The 15,151-nt window shown below is 35.9% G+C and overlaps 1 protein-coding gene across 1 annotated transcript in view; it reads left to right on the forward strand.

Moving 5' to 3' along the window:
• Positions 1-15,151, forward strand: part of PLEKHA5 (pleckstrin homology domain containing, family A member 5) — a 66,727-nt gene that overhangs the window by 30,941 nt on the left and 20,635 nt on the right. The window contains exons 10-11 of the mRNA XM_008942492.1: positions 13,815-13,877; positions 15,013-15,093. Of these exons, the coding sequence (XP_008940740.1) occupies positions 13,815-13,877; positions 15,013-15,093 (144 nt within the window). The remainder of the gene's footprint in view (positions 1-13,814; positions 13,878-15,012; positions 15,094-15,151) is intronic.

Genomic DNA, 15,151 nt, shown 5'->3' on the forward strand with positions numbered 1-15,151 from the left:
ACACTGCACTGCTTCAGCCAGAGGAGCTCACGCTGCTGCTCATAAAGCTGAGACGGCAGCAAGCGGAACTGAGTAGTATCCGGGAACACACACTAGCACAGCTCATGCAACTAAAACTTGAGGCCAGCAGCCCAAAGGTCAGCTATAAAGCAATGTGTGTCATGTACCGTTCTCACTAACTTGTAGTCATTCATTAATCAGTTTGCTTTGTACCATTAGTGCAAAATTTTCTGACTACTATGGGAGTAGAATGGAGTAATATTGGTTCTGTGTGTATGTGCTGTTCTGCTATTAACCCTTTGAGGCTTTTCTCATAGCTTTTTGAAATCAGCCAAGCTAAAATTACATTGGAATATTTTAAAATACGTTGTTGTTAAGTTTAAAGTTAAAGGTTTTTAACCTATTGTTGTTAGAATCAAAATTACTAGTGGTAGATCATGAGATTAATTTCTTATTTCTATAGTAAAATTTATCAGATACAGTCTTATTTGTAATCTACTTACAAATGTTTAAAACACAGATATATCAAAGGGTTTATAGTTGTCTGTGTAGTAGACCTTTACATGAGCTTACTGTATTTTATATGTAAACCCAAAATGTAGTGTAGTGGTTCATGATCTGATTCGTGGGAAACTTTCATCACTTCTGTTTCGGGATCAAAACTTGTTAACAGTTCAACAAAAAATAGCAGATAAAAGCAGCATTATGTTTCTACATAAACCAGAAAGATTACTGTCTAGTTTACATCTTTATAAGCTCTTTTCATGCATTCTGCACCTTCTGTCCCTTTCCTTATTCCCCTCTGACTGCTGCCTGATAGAATGAGATTCTTTCACATCACCTTCAAAGGAATGCCATATATGTGGATCATCAGGTGGGATTTGCTATTTTCTTGTATGTTTACATTTCTTAATGCTTTTTGCCTGCTACTGTCAAGCTGGAAATATTTGGGGAGAAGGATTTTCAGGGCTTTTTATGAAGTTGGATATTTAATATATGCCCTTTTTAAGTAGCACAGAATATTTTAATCAATTACAAATTTGACATGGAATGGAAAGAAAAAATCTCAATTTAAATTTCATCAGATACAGTAGCCACTCAACAATTAATTTTTTTTCTTCATTTCCTTCCTATAATAACACTAACTGCCAGCATTTTATCATCTTTAACCAAAGTCATAATGTATTTCCAAACTCATATGACACACATGCAGTTTATAGAAAATTAGTACTTCTGATAATTTTAATTTTGTGAATTAAAAAGAGTTAGATATTTCTGGAGGACTTTAAACAAAAGGGAGGTCAAACAATAAAAAATACTTTAAACAGATTATAGTGTGGTTTGTTCCTTTTTCTCCTTTTATTTGGTAATTTCTTGATGATTTATATAAGAATAAGGTCTTCTGTACAGCTTCTGGTAACTTACGGAGTAAGGGTACAGTTCTCTCTTCACTAACATAATTGTTTGCCAAGTGAAGAACTGTGATATTGTACACCTCTTCTTATGGCTTTGTTGCATGATCAAATGGGACTTCTGTAGAAGTGCATGAGAAGTTTTTAAATGGGCAGCTTTTGCTAACATTTAGACAGTTATAAGTGCTTAGAAGAAATATAAGCAACTAGGTGCCCATTACTTAAAAATATAAAAATCACTAGAGCTTTCTCGTTCTATAATATTCTTTCTTCAAATTAAAATTTTTAGCCTTAGACTTAATAAAACAACTTATAAAACTTTAAAAAAAAACCAAACAAACAAAAAAAACAAACAAACAAACAAAAAAAAAACTTAAAACCAACTACATGTTCCTGGGATAGGATTTCAGGGAGTTACTAAAAATCACACAGGTGTGTGGAGACAGACACACAGAAGCGTGCTCTTAGTTCACCCAGTGACAATATTTTGGTGTTATCCCTTGGAAACAACGTGAGAATTGTGACCCAATTCAGTTAAATGGCAATGAATTTCTAAACATCTCTGTTTTGTCTTAAGAGGCTTCAGGATTGGAAAAACTGCTTGCTAAATGAGGCCAAAATACTTCATCCAACTCAAATATTTCCAGTTTATAGTGTTTGGAATGAGGGGATAATACTGTCTTCAACCATGCAATTAATTGCTGAGAAAGGACAACTGTCCATGTAAAGTGTAAAACTGTGTACCTTACTATTTCTTGATTAGCCAAGCTTGTCAGTATAATAGAAGGGATTAAACTGAGAGAATTGCCTTTGTACAACATGCTAAGTGGTAAAAAGGATTTTCTTTTACATGCATCAGATAAAATTTAGAAATGTAATGTGATGTGATAAAGAATTAGGTAAGTGTCTAAATCTTACGAATGTGCCATAATTACCCCTGCCAGAGATGCAAGGAATCACTGCAGTTCTTGCAGAAAGAAATCACTATCGAGGCTAATATGTATTACCTTAACCACAAAATCATGGAAGAGCAGGCTGGAATACTTGTCCCAGTTTCTGATCTGTTTTTTTCTTTTTTCCCCCTGTTTTAACATACTACTGCCATCTACCTGTATGAAATGAATCCCCCTGGGAGTCTTTGCTTTGACTACCACTGCTTCTAGGGCTGGTATCTCATTTATAGGTTTTTTTGTTACTTGGTCCATTACCAGTTTTCCTTTTTGTTGAGAAGAAAAAATATCAAAGTTTCTTTTAGTCTGACTGAGACCTTGCCTCCTCGTTATCTGCATTTTTAACCACCTTGCATAACCACTTTCCCCCTTCTGAATTTTAAATGCCCAGTGTATTTAAATTAGGCATTTCCATTCATGTTTAATCACTGAAAATACTGTCAAAACCTGCTTTCCCTAGAGCATGTGGTGGAACTCCAGTCCTGTTATCTTCAACTCTCACCTTTTCGGTCACAAAGAATTCAATACTGTACATAATAATAACTAGTAAGTTTGTACCAAGGTGTATTTTCAGGCAGAGTGAAGTTCATGTGTGGCTTTTATGCCACTGCAGTAAGTTGCTGTATACTGGTTAGATGGCTTTCTTAGCAAGACTCAAGAATATCTCATAGCCTTTTTTTAAGCCATACTTCTTTTTTGTACTCCTGTTTCCTTTTGAGATGCTTAGAAATTCTTGGAAGTTTTGCTTTTTGATGGTTTTGTATTACACTTTAAGAATTTTTGTTGTTGTTGTTGTAGTTCAGAGATAGAGGGGAAAAAAAATGTGAAGAGACTGACACACATATATCCAGCCACATGATTTCTTTGTTGTCTTATGACCAAAAGCATTATTGTCAGGCATCCTTTTTTAAAAATAAAAATTGAGATTGTGAACCAATCTGCTGGCTCAAGATTTGTATTGAGGCAGGAGAGAGACTCATTTGCCTTGTAAGTAGTTCTTTGGACATAGCTAGCAACCCTGGGCAGTGATGATTTGTTCACCAACATGGGACATGTTATGAGGGCACAGAGAAACTCAGTCTTCTGCATTATCAAATTTTAAGGGGTAAGTTACTGTATATTACTAAAGCCAAGTTGCCAGTCTCCTTAATGTATTTGTACCTGATAATTACAGCAACAGTAACAAAAAGTAGGAACATATTTTTTTTCCAAATAAAAGTTAGACATGCTTTTTTTTCCCCCCTCCTTTATAAATAAAGCCATAGCAGGAGTTCCTGCTTGGATCTTCCTGTTGCTGTGGAGAATTCCAGACTTGTAGTAACTTCTGAATATTATGTTGATAGTAAAACTTTTCTTTGGCTGAAAAACCCTTTTCTAATGAACTCAAGCTGTCAGTGTAAAACTCTCCCTGCATGTTGTCATGTTGATCACAGCATATCCCAGGTTGCCCAGGTTGGTTCGTCACAGTAGAAGCTCTACTAAATTTCATTTAGTCTTTGTGTGTTTTCTTGGGGTGTGTGTGTTTGGTTTTTTTTGTTTGTTTGTTTTTGGGTTTTTTTTAATATTATATAGGTAAATAGTTTAGGTGCTAAACAATTCATAGACTTCTGCTGGTACTTTTATTTTTAGTTTCTTTCAGTTTTCAATGGGTGCATGAAAATAAACAGAACTTGAGCAAGAAGTTGTCAAATAAAGGAGTGGTGGTCCTACAGCCAGCACCCGTATTGTCTTGGTGTTTCACTTTGGTTTATTCCTCTTCACCACACTCTTTTTGAGGTGCTGAAAGTGGTTCTGGGAAAAGGCAGTAAAATAAGGGAGGCTGGAATCCAAAGAGGTTTGGATAGAGATGACAGATATTGTGTCTGGTGTCATGTGTTTCAGTCTTAAATTATATGTCCTATACTAGCAACATACAAGGTGCTACTCTTGTATTTTTCAAGTTTTCTGGAAAAGGTAGAGTGAGCTGACTCATTCACCAGTGTTGGGTTTTTTCCCCCTCTTCCTAGATGAAGAAGGGAGGCTGGAGGACAGGGACACTGTAGGATGAAAAAAAGACTGCACTGGGGCCAGCACTGCTGTAAAAAGAAGGCAGGAAGGAAAAGTGCTTTTTCCTTCTTTTTTTGGACAGAAGATTAAAGAGGAGAGGAAAGGTAGGAGCAAAGCTTTGTCAGTTCCTATTGCCACTGCTTTTACCATCAGGAAATTTATAAGACCACTGATGTGAGTTCAGTCTTTTGTTACTCATAACAGATAGTTTTACCTCATCAGTGAGATACCTGTGCTGGTAGGGAGCCAATACTTCAGCCAGTCACTGCCACGAGAACAGCACATACGGAAATGTGGCCTCTGTAGGGTGTTATCAAACACAGAAGAGAATTTAGGAAAAGGAAGGAAGAGAAAAATTGCCAGTAACTTGGCTTTACAGTTTAAAACACAAAATACCCACTCAGATGCTCACTGGTAAATAAAGTGGCTTTACGTATAGATCATGTACAGGAGGTGGTCTTCTCATTGCTTCCAACTGGAAAGTGCTTTTATATACTACATCAGTAAAGATAAAAGCAAAGATGAAACATCATTTCTGAGGAGAAATAGTTATTTACTAGAAATTGAAAGTGATAAAATCAAGATTTCTTGATTTTATGTGTGGTTTTTTTTTTTTTTTTCTGCTGTGTTGCTGCATGGCATCAAGCAGTTCCCACTTCAGGTTGCTTATGAAAATGTTAATTCTGATTTTTGTGACTTCTTTAATAGGAGACACACTATGAGTGTAATACTGTTAGTATTACACATAGGATCTGAAAGGTGTCTTTTACTGTAGCAAAATAATACAATTTTTTTTCTGATGTGGGAGAAAATCAAGGCTTATTTCTGTTATCTAATGTGAATGGTGTCCAGCTTCAGTTTGTGACTAGCCTCATGGTAATGCTTTAAGAACACAAAGAAGGTATCTTCACTTTAAAGCATGGGACTTGTCCTTGTGTCCTGTACAACTCCTGTGCACTTTGCCAGTTCTTCAGTATGCATTGCCTTGTGTGTGTGCTATCTTCAGTTAATGGAAGTTTTGTGACAGATAAAAGAACTTCTCAACAGTGAAATGTCAGTATTTTTTTGAAACATTATTTCCTAAAGAGGAAAAAAGTTTTCTATATTTGACTACTACAAAGGCTGCTTGGTTGACGTTCCTTTATCAATTATCTGGGTTTTGATCTTTGTTCCATAAGGGCTTAAGGAACTGGAGCTGTTCTGGAAATAACTGGCTTTTGCAAACAGTGTTAGATAAACACAGTTAAGCACCAATGGTAGTAAAAATATTGGAAGAAGTCCTATAAATCAAAGTTGGAGCTTACTGGAGGACAAAAGATTACTTCAGAACACTTTCTGGGCAAATCCACTTTGCTTCTTTTCTAATCTGGATGAAAAAAATCTTTGAACAGTTCCACAGAAATTAATTCTGGTGTTGTGTGTTATTGGTCAGAAATGAAAAATTTGAAATATTGTAAAAAATAATTAGCCAAAGAGCCTGAAACTGTTTAAATCCTCGTAATAAAAATGCATCCAAACCAATATACTCCAAATAAAATATTTCAGCCTCAGAGCAATTTTTCCTTTCAAAATATTTCAGTTGGCTGTACTTTGCTTGGCTATGGACCTTATTGATCTTACTATTGAGGTTTTCTTTTTTTGGTATTGTCCTGTGCATCCAATCTGGACAAGATTTTAATATAAAGGGAGAACAACTTCTTGTGTCAGTTCTAGTTTTCTGTGTTTGTGTACTGTAGATGATGGAGCAGATGGGAGGCATTGCTTGGTTTGTTTGGTTTGGGTTTTTTTCTGCCTTAAACAGAGCATCATAAGTTTGCCTTCTTAAGGTACTCTTTATTAGGTGATTAACTTAGCTGATCAGACTTTACAATGTCTAAAAAACAACAACAACAAAAAGGTCCTCTATCTACAACAAGAAAAATGTGTTTCCCATAAAGAGGGGGGGAAAAACAACCTTCAGATGTACAGGTTAGGATTTTTGGATTTTTCTGAAATGATTAGCAGCAAGGAATTCTGAAAGGCATCAAAAACTCAGCCTTTCTGTTGCATTTTAATCTGTAAGAAAACCTTCCCATGCAAATTCAGGGTGAATGCTTATATATACATAGAGTGAAAGTTCATGAATATTCACGTGCACACCTCCTTCATTGCTAAAGTTTTTTAAAGTTTCCAACAGATCCTAATGTTTCCAACAAAAATAGAAGGGGGATCATGCACTAAGTGATTTTTCAGTTTTTCAGTTACTTTTGGAGAGAACTCTGTTTTCATGATTTTTCCCTTACTGCTAGGAAAGTCTCCTCTTTAAAAGCAAAAATTCCATACTGTTTTCTGTGTTGCATACTTTCCTGAACTCCTGAATGCGTGCAGTTTTTGCTGTAACAATCCAAGTATCTGATTTTGACATATACACACATCAATAAATACTAAACATTATAGAAAATGTCTGACGAGTTCTGAAATAGTTTCACACGTGTATATAGGGGTGGATAAATACAAAGAGTCGTGATTTAAAGTTCCTAAGTATATAAATCAGTGCTGTATACACAGACTTTTTGTGATAGGTGAACCTATGCCTAAACCTCACTTCAGTACTTAGAGGGTGGGAATGCTTATATATTTTTAATGTACATTATTAAATCTGTAATTGAAAAGGTTTTCTGATAAAGGTTCGAGTGTTCCTGTTGCATAATCTGATAATACTTTTCATTTCAATATCATACAAAGCTGGGCTTATTTTAAGCCTTTTTTATTTTTAAAAAGGGAGAGTGTTGGTGAGTAAATATTACATTGGTTTTGAGTATGTGGTTTTGATATGTTTTATATTATTAAACTTTTCCGACATTGATATTACTGAATGGTGGAATTTATGAAAAGCATGGGATAAAATGTAATCTACTGCATTATTAGAAAAAATTAAAGTAGAGGCTATATTTTACAGTGTCGTCTTTCAAATCTAGCCATGCTGTAAACTGATGTTTGCTGTATGCTCCTCCTGATTTGAAATAGATGAAAGAGAATGAACCTTTAATCACCATGGTTCACACTATGATTGAGAACTCGGCGCTAAGACCACAACTGTACCAGCAAGTAAGGTCTTGGATAGTGAATGAAATTGCTTTATCATCTGCGAAAATTTTCCTTAGTGACAGTTTTGGTTGTTCCTCAGATTTCTTCATAACATCGGTGTTTCTCTTATTTGCTTTGGAAAACCACAAGTCATCCATGCTTTATAAAATGCTGCAATATCGTTAGCATGGCTTCTGCTGCGTTTCTGTTGTTAAGTATTCAATGTACACTTTTGAATAACTTTTTCTGTCTAGACAATTTGATTAGTTGGTGTTTTATGCAGGCGTCCAGTAAAGTCATATAACTTCCAATAAGCTTCCAACATTTGTCTTAGCATGATACCCTGCAATTAGTGTTCAAAGGTGCTTCTTTCTTTTGACCACTACAAAAGCATGTGAGTGGTGTTTACCTGGTCATTTCTGGCAATTTTGTTTTTGTTCTAGGAAGTGGATTTACAAGTTTTTGTTTGCACCTACCAAGCCTTTAGCCACTGAAGAAAAGAAAGGATCAAAAGTACTTTGATCTGGGGACTGTAAATCCAAAAGGCAGTGTCTGTTCATAAAGTCACAGCAGACTTAACTGTGCACACTTACAGAGTATCTAGTGATGGTTGTCAATGGTAAGATGAAAGAAGAATCAGAAACGTGAATGGAAATATTGTCTGTGAGTTGAGACCTGCATGAACTTATGAGCATGGCCAATACGTATCTGTTGGCACTGCAGCATCTTAGGGACTCGGCAGTTTCTGTCACACCAGAGAATGTTTACTGTGACAAAGATGTTGACCTTAATTTAATTATAAATTGCAACAGATGAGGTGTGCAGTTCTGGCTGCCAGGGAATATTTGACTGGTTCCCTTACACTTGCATTTATACCCTTGTGAGCCAAAATGACATATAAAAGTTGCATAGTTTGAAGAAAAGTAGGTGTTCTGCTACGTAAAACAGTAATTCATTAGTGATTGATCCTTTGCTGTGTTTGGGGAAACAGTGCAGCTTAGTTTCTTGTTTTGTTTTTTTGGAAGTCAAATTCATGTTGTAGATTTGATTTGATTCAGAGACTTTGAGAGAAAATCTCAGCTTGCCAAAGGAGGTTGGGTTGTGAATGACTTTGATTTCAAGACTGTCAAATTTATGCTCCTGCATGCAGATCAGGAGCTTTAACGTGGAACCTAAATTAAGTATTTGGGAGAAGAGTGAGAAGCAAGGTGCCCTCAAGCCCTAAGTGAAATTGGGTTTTGTTGAGTTTTTATAAAGAAACCTAGCTGTTAGTTTTTTTTAAAGCACACCAATTTTCTGTATTAGAGTATGTAAGACAAGTCAATATACATATAATGAACAGAGGTGCTTTGGATGTGGCAGGGTAAATTAGCTCATCTTCTAATATTAGTGTAGACACATCTGAGGTATAGCTGTGCCTGGTCTGGTCTGCCCACTTATTTAGGGATATCAGTACATCCCAGGGTGCTGTCTGCACGAAGCTATGCTGTCAACTAAGGTATCACTACACAGCACTGCCTTCACCTTGTAGATGTACCTGCTGCTTCATATCTGACACTGAATAAGCACCTTTCTTGACATTCTTGTCAAAGGAACAGTGAATATAACAGGTCAGGAATATTGAATAACCTTTTGCCAGTAGAGTTGTGGTCTCTTCAGGTCAGAGGGTATGTGATGTCAGGCTTGTGCAGGAGAACCCATGTATTGCATAAGCTGGAGAACACCACAGCCACCTGCTTTCACAGATGAAGTTCCCTGTACAAAATACTGCTTTCACTGACTTCTAGGAAAGGATAAAAATACACTCAGAGTTTCACTGCCTAAATAGTCTTCTAAACTTCTGTAATGCAAAACTAACTTGTTTAAAATTCTGGCAATTTATTGAAATTTTAAACAACGCAGAATTTTTTATTCAAATAAAAGAAATTGTTTTTACCAGTCATCTTTCCCACGGCAGTTTTAAAGAAAAGTAAACAATTGGGAGAAGCTTCTGTGTAAGCAGCTGAAACCTGTTTTGTTGTTAAGATAAGAAGCTAGTTTCTGATAACTGAAACAATTCCTGTGGGTAGAGAAAAGGTTCTTTCTTTGCTTCAGTTTATTCAGTTCAGCTTTATAACTGAGCTTATTTATGGTTAAGTGAAAGAAAGAAAGAAAAGCTTGTATTTAATGAAAAATTAAGGTACCTTGCTTCCTGTTTGGTTAAAATGATTTATGGTTCTTTAGTAAAATAGCTAAAACATATACTATTTCTAATGTATGACATTTTTGTTTGTGATTTGCTACATCTTCACAGATATTTAAATCACTGTCACTTAGATCAGTCTGCTCTACAGATTGTACTGGAAGTTTGCAAGTGTAAGCCAGGCCAGTGGTTCCATATGTGCAGGCAAGAAAAACAGAGGCTTTTTACAGCCTGGACCCATTTCTGCCTTAGTTGTTTTTGTTTCTGTCTAATATTAGGTGAGGAGTGTTAATCCTATTTTCTACAGTAGTATATGCTGATTTCAAAAAGCAGAATTATCTTCAGTTCCTCCTGTGGAGTGTGAGTTCCCTAAAGGGGAGAAATGAAAGTCTGAGTGCAACAGGCTAGCATCCAGGTCTTTGCTTGGATAATTTTTCCTAATACATTAAAAACGTCTAAAAATAGTCCTTGATTTTTTGCTCCTGTAAGGATAGGGAGATCTTGTTTATGGCATATTTCATTATCATTATTATTATGTCAGGTGTGTATATTTAGATGGCTTTGCATGTTAAATTTTGAGATTTGTAGGTAGAAATATTTTTCGGGTTTTGTTATGTTCATAAGATGATTGTATTTGAGCTAAATTTTTTTATACTTCCAATTTGTACTTGAAATATCTGTTGGATTATACAAAATGAGAGGAGAATCTTGTGGGGTAAATGCCCATTTGCCCTGCTTCCTGGTAGTAAGAAGTACTTTAAAAAAGAAAAACATATAAAAACTCTTGGAATTCTGACTTCAGCCTTGTGCTCTCCACAAAATGACCTAGATTGTCCTGTTTCAATTTCCTAAGTGCAATAATCTTGTAGAGATGCTTAGTGTGCTCTCAGGGTGTGAAATTTCCTGCCATATACTTATTGAATCAAACTGGTTAGCGGAATCTGAAAATAGCTTATAAGGCAATGCTGTCACTTAAATGTTCATAATATTGACTGCTTAGAGAGGTTTAACCCCTCAAATCTGAAAAGAGAGATTTGTCTAATCTTCATTTATTAGGATGAAATTTCCCTCTAAGGACATCTTATATTGTTTCCGTTGTGGTGGATTTATCCACATCTGTGATTCACCTTGTATTGGTGTTTGATGGAGGCAGTGACTGTGCAGAGGGACTGGAGAGTAGATGACAAATTATTTCTAACATAACATGGAGATTCAGTTAAAGTCACTTCACTTTCCACTTGTAAGATACATGTTTGGCCAAAATGTGCGTGTGCAGATTGCCTCTCAAAAATGGTAAGTTCTATTTATAGGTATTAAGGGTACTGTTTGCAAATGTCTGGGAGCTGTGCAGTGTTTCACCCACCATGTTAAGAATGGGCTTTTTTGTATTTGAGTAGGCAGATGTCAAGGAAAAGTGTAGAAGACAGCAGCAAACCATGTCATAGGTTCAGTAGGTGGCACTCTTTCTCTGAAATTACTGTCCTGGTAAAATATTTGTGGGAGCGTTCTGCTGAGAGAGGTGTGTGTTGAACATGACATAAAATACAATTTGATAACTTGATCGTTGTAGCTCCTACAATGCATTTTCCAGGGTTATTAGGTTGTTAACCTTGCTTGTAATGTGTAATTGCATTTTGTCTACTGCAATTCCTCCTATAAATCCAGTAGGTTGTGATAGCATTCTGCACTTTTTGCCTTAAGCTGATTTATAGATGTGCTGTGGAAAAAGAAGCTCCTGCTTTGTCAGAGATGGATTAAGTGTTTCATCCTATTTTTAGAGTTTTTGCACTAAGTCTACACAAAATGTTGCAGTTGAAATGGAGCAGCTCTTCAGCAGTATCTATTGTGGGAAACTAGTACCACTAACAAAAGCAAGAAGTTGGCAGACATTTCAAAAGTGATAGGATTTTAATAAGAATTAGCACATGTATAGTGTTCCTTAAAAATGTGTTTTCATTTTCTGAATACTTATAATATTGTGTCCAGCAGAACAAGGGAGGTCCTCCTCCTGCTCTGCTTTGCCCTGGTGAGACCTCACCTGGAGTGTTGTGTCCAGTTCTGGGCTCCCCATTTCAAGAGGGACAGAGATCTACTCGAGAGACTCCAGTGAAGGGCTACGAGGATGATTGGGGGACTGGAATGCCTGCAGTATGAAGAGAGGCTGAGAGACCTGGGGCTGTTTAGTCTGGAGAAGAGAAGACTGAGGGGGGATCTAATTAATGTGTATAAATAGATGTGGGCTGGGTGTCAGGAAGGAAGGGGCAATCTCTTCTCACTTGTGCCCTGCGATAGGACGAGGGGCAATGGTCACAAGCTGGAGCACAGGAAGTTCCACCTCAACATGAGGAAGAACTTCTGTACTGTAAGGGATCCAGGGCACTGGAACAGGCTCCCCAGGGAGGTTGTGGAGTCTCCTACTTTGGAGACTTTTAAGACCTGTCTGTATGTGTTCCTGTGTGACCTGCCCTAGACTAGATGGTCCTGCTCTGGCAGGGGGGTTGGACCTGATGATCTCCAGAGGTCCCTTCCAACCCCTAACATTCTGTGATTCATTTTAGGAGGTAAGCAGGAATAAGGATACTGAATTTGCAAGCTTGTTTGGTTAAAATGCCAAACAACTGTCTCTTCTTAAAAAAATAAAGTGTAAAAGGTATTACCTAGAAAAAATAACATTATGTTTTTCCAGGCAAGCTGTACATAAAATGCTGAGCAGTGTCTCAGAAGGATGTATTTATCTGATAGAAGATTATCTTTCTTTTGTAAAATCTTTCTGTTGTGACATATAACTAGGTTTTCTCTCTAAGTTAAAGACATTTGGCCATGTTTATGAGTTTTTTTTTAAATATTTCCATTCCTCATTTTTCTCTCATTGTGATAAAATCAACAAAAAACAACTCTATAATAGGAAGAGTTTAAACAGATATCTTAATTTTTGTGACATTCATGAGGTGCAAAAGTGCTGTGGCTTTTCTCATATTCCAACACTCATTTTCATTAAATGTCCATTTCAAAGAAAGTTACTATGTGGTTTTAATACACGATACATACTTTTAAATTGTCACCAGGTGCATTCGCATGAGGTATGTGGACATAATGTCTTGAAATGAAACACTTAAGTGTGTTGAAGATTTACTGTATGTTTGGAATGCTTGTGTGATTAACCCTTCCCTAGTCCTTTTATTTATAAGTGTCCTTTAACATGGACTTGTCTTTTTATAGTCTTTCTTAGACTATTAATTCACATTGACCTTATTATGACAGAAAAACATCTCAATGCACATGTTTTTAATGGAAATAGAATACAAATGTTGATAGTGTTATGCCTATACTTGCTGTATAGGACATTAAGTAGTTTCTGTATGTGAGAGTCCATCCTAAAATGGGGAGCTGCCTTGTTTCATGTAAAATAGTTTTAAATCTTGTTACTTGTCCATTCAGAGACTGAAAGAGTTATGAACTTAATGTGAGGAGCTGTATGAAAGTAGTTTTAGGATAGCTTACATACTGACTGGCATGAGGAGGCAAGTTTGCCTAGATCCAAAGATAAAGTACATGGTCTTCATTTAGGACATTTCTGGTAATACTCAGTTGTAGTAGAAGCTATCCATATGAAAAACGATGCAGAAAGGTATTTGGTGGCACTTACTAGGTATACATCTGTAACAAGATATTTTACACCTATTTTGTATACTTAGTTCATTCTGTTCTGATTTCAGATTCACATCAGATTATACTCCTTGTGAATACACTTGACCTAAGTGGGTCTAGAGTGGTTAATTCCAAGTAGAATGAGCCCCTGTATTTAGAATGCACAGAAGAAAACATACATAATTATGTATAACTGTCTCTAGTTGTACTCTGACAGTTTCATCTTCCTACATAATCCATGTTTGATTGAGTTAGTTGTACATCTTTAAAAAGCCAGTTTGCATTAGAAACGTAGCCTGTTAAGTTAATGCAACTTCTTACTGACAGTCTGCTTAACATTCCATTTACTTAGCTTCATGAATATATATCAGCTAACAAAATATTGTTTGGAGTCATTGTTTGACACCCAAGCAAAAGCCTGTTTCTGTATTAAAACTCTTAAGCTGAACAATAGTTTCATTTTCATAGTCCAATTAAGTTGTTTTATGGCAATATTATTCTTCCTTATAGTTAACACAAGAAGAATGTAGGGCTACACTGTACAAATACAGAACTGAAGAGCTGGATATTGATGTAAGTAATTTGGAAATGTTGGTATTTGTCTCTTTATTTTGATAATAATTTCCACCTTTTGGGTTTGAAATGGTCTTCATATAGGTGGTTACCAACTGAAATTGCTTTGTGAAATTGAGAGGCATAAGACTCTTTTTGTAATAAGCTTCTAAGTTGCAGGAAGTATTACATTTTAGGTTGAAATTTCAAGTATTACATCTATTCAAAGGTCAATTGCTTCTAGAAAGGATTGAATTACTTTAAAAGGAAAAAAAAAAGCTCTGTAGCTGTAGTTCAGTTATAGGCATGAGAGATGTAATTTCTCAGGAAATTTGATTGATACTCCAAAACTGAAATTTGGCACGGGTAGTTACCATTCAGAGTATTGAGCTGCTAGTTCCTAAACAATAGGGGCTTGGTGTAAAATTGGTAGTGAAAAATAGACACACATAGTCATACTGTAGATGCATACATATGCATGGCTAGTCATTCTGGCACAATGCAAGTAAGAGCAGACATAACCATTTAAGGGATGTTACTTTAAAAGTGAAAAAGAAAGCAGACTTCCACTGTTACCTTAGAGTTAAAAAGTCAGAGCAGCACAAACTGAACTGAAAGATTGTTCAAATAGAAAAAGTAAATTGTTTCAAATTGGTCAGAGAGCACTGAACAGTTATTTACTCAAACTGGAGCTGGAATGGAACGGTTTTAGTCATAGCCTTTATCAGAGCTAAAACAGAGCAGAGTGTGGATGGTACTAGTAACTAACTATTAAAAAGTACCACCTGAAATAAACCATAGGAAAAACTGCATGTGTATACAATATTCCTTACAATACCGAGGAATGTGTAAATTAAAACGGTATTTAATACCTATTATTAAGTTGTAAAGATCTAGCTGTAGAGTCATAAATGATACATTTTCAGCCATGCTGTTTCAAGTTATAATAACACTTATTTCATAGTATCTTAAGAGGATTCCTTAAGTTTCCTTGATTTGAAAACGCAAGAGTGATGCCTTCATAACTTCAGAATTCATATTTTGTGGTAATAATATTTCATATGTATTCATGTAATGATGTGATCAAGTTACATTTTGATTATTGAACATGTTAAAAATTAAATCCTAATTATAATTATTTTCTGTTCCATATTAGGCTAAGCTTAGCCGTTTATGTGAACAAGAGAAAGTTGTACAAGCACTGGAGGAGAAGCTTCAACAGCTACACAAGGAGAAAGTAGGACAATTGTATTTATTACCTAAAGTGGATGTTATTTTGTGTGCTTATTATCAGA

Source organism: Merops nubicus, unplaced genomic scaffold (assembly GCF_000691845.1).
Source record: "Merops nubicus isolate BGI_N331 unplaced genomic scaffold, ASM69184v1 scaffold1446, whole genome shotgun sequence".
Lineage (NCBI taxonomy): Eukaryota > Metazoa > Chordata > Aves > Coraciiformes > Meropidae > Merops > Merops nubicus.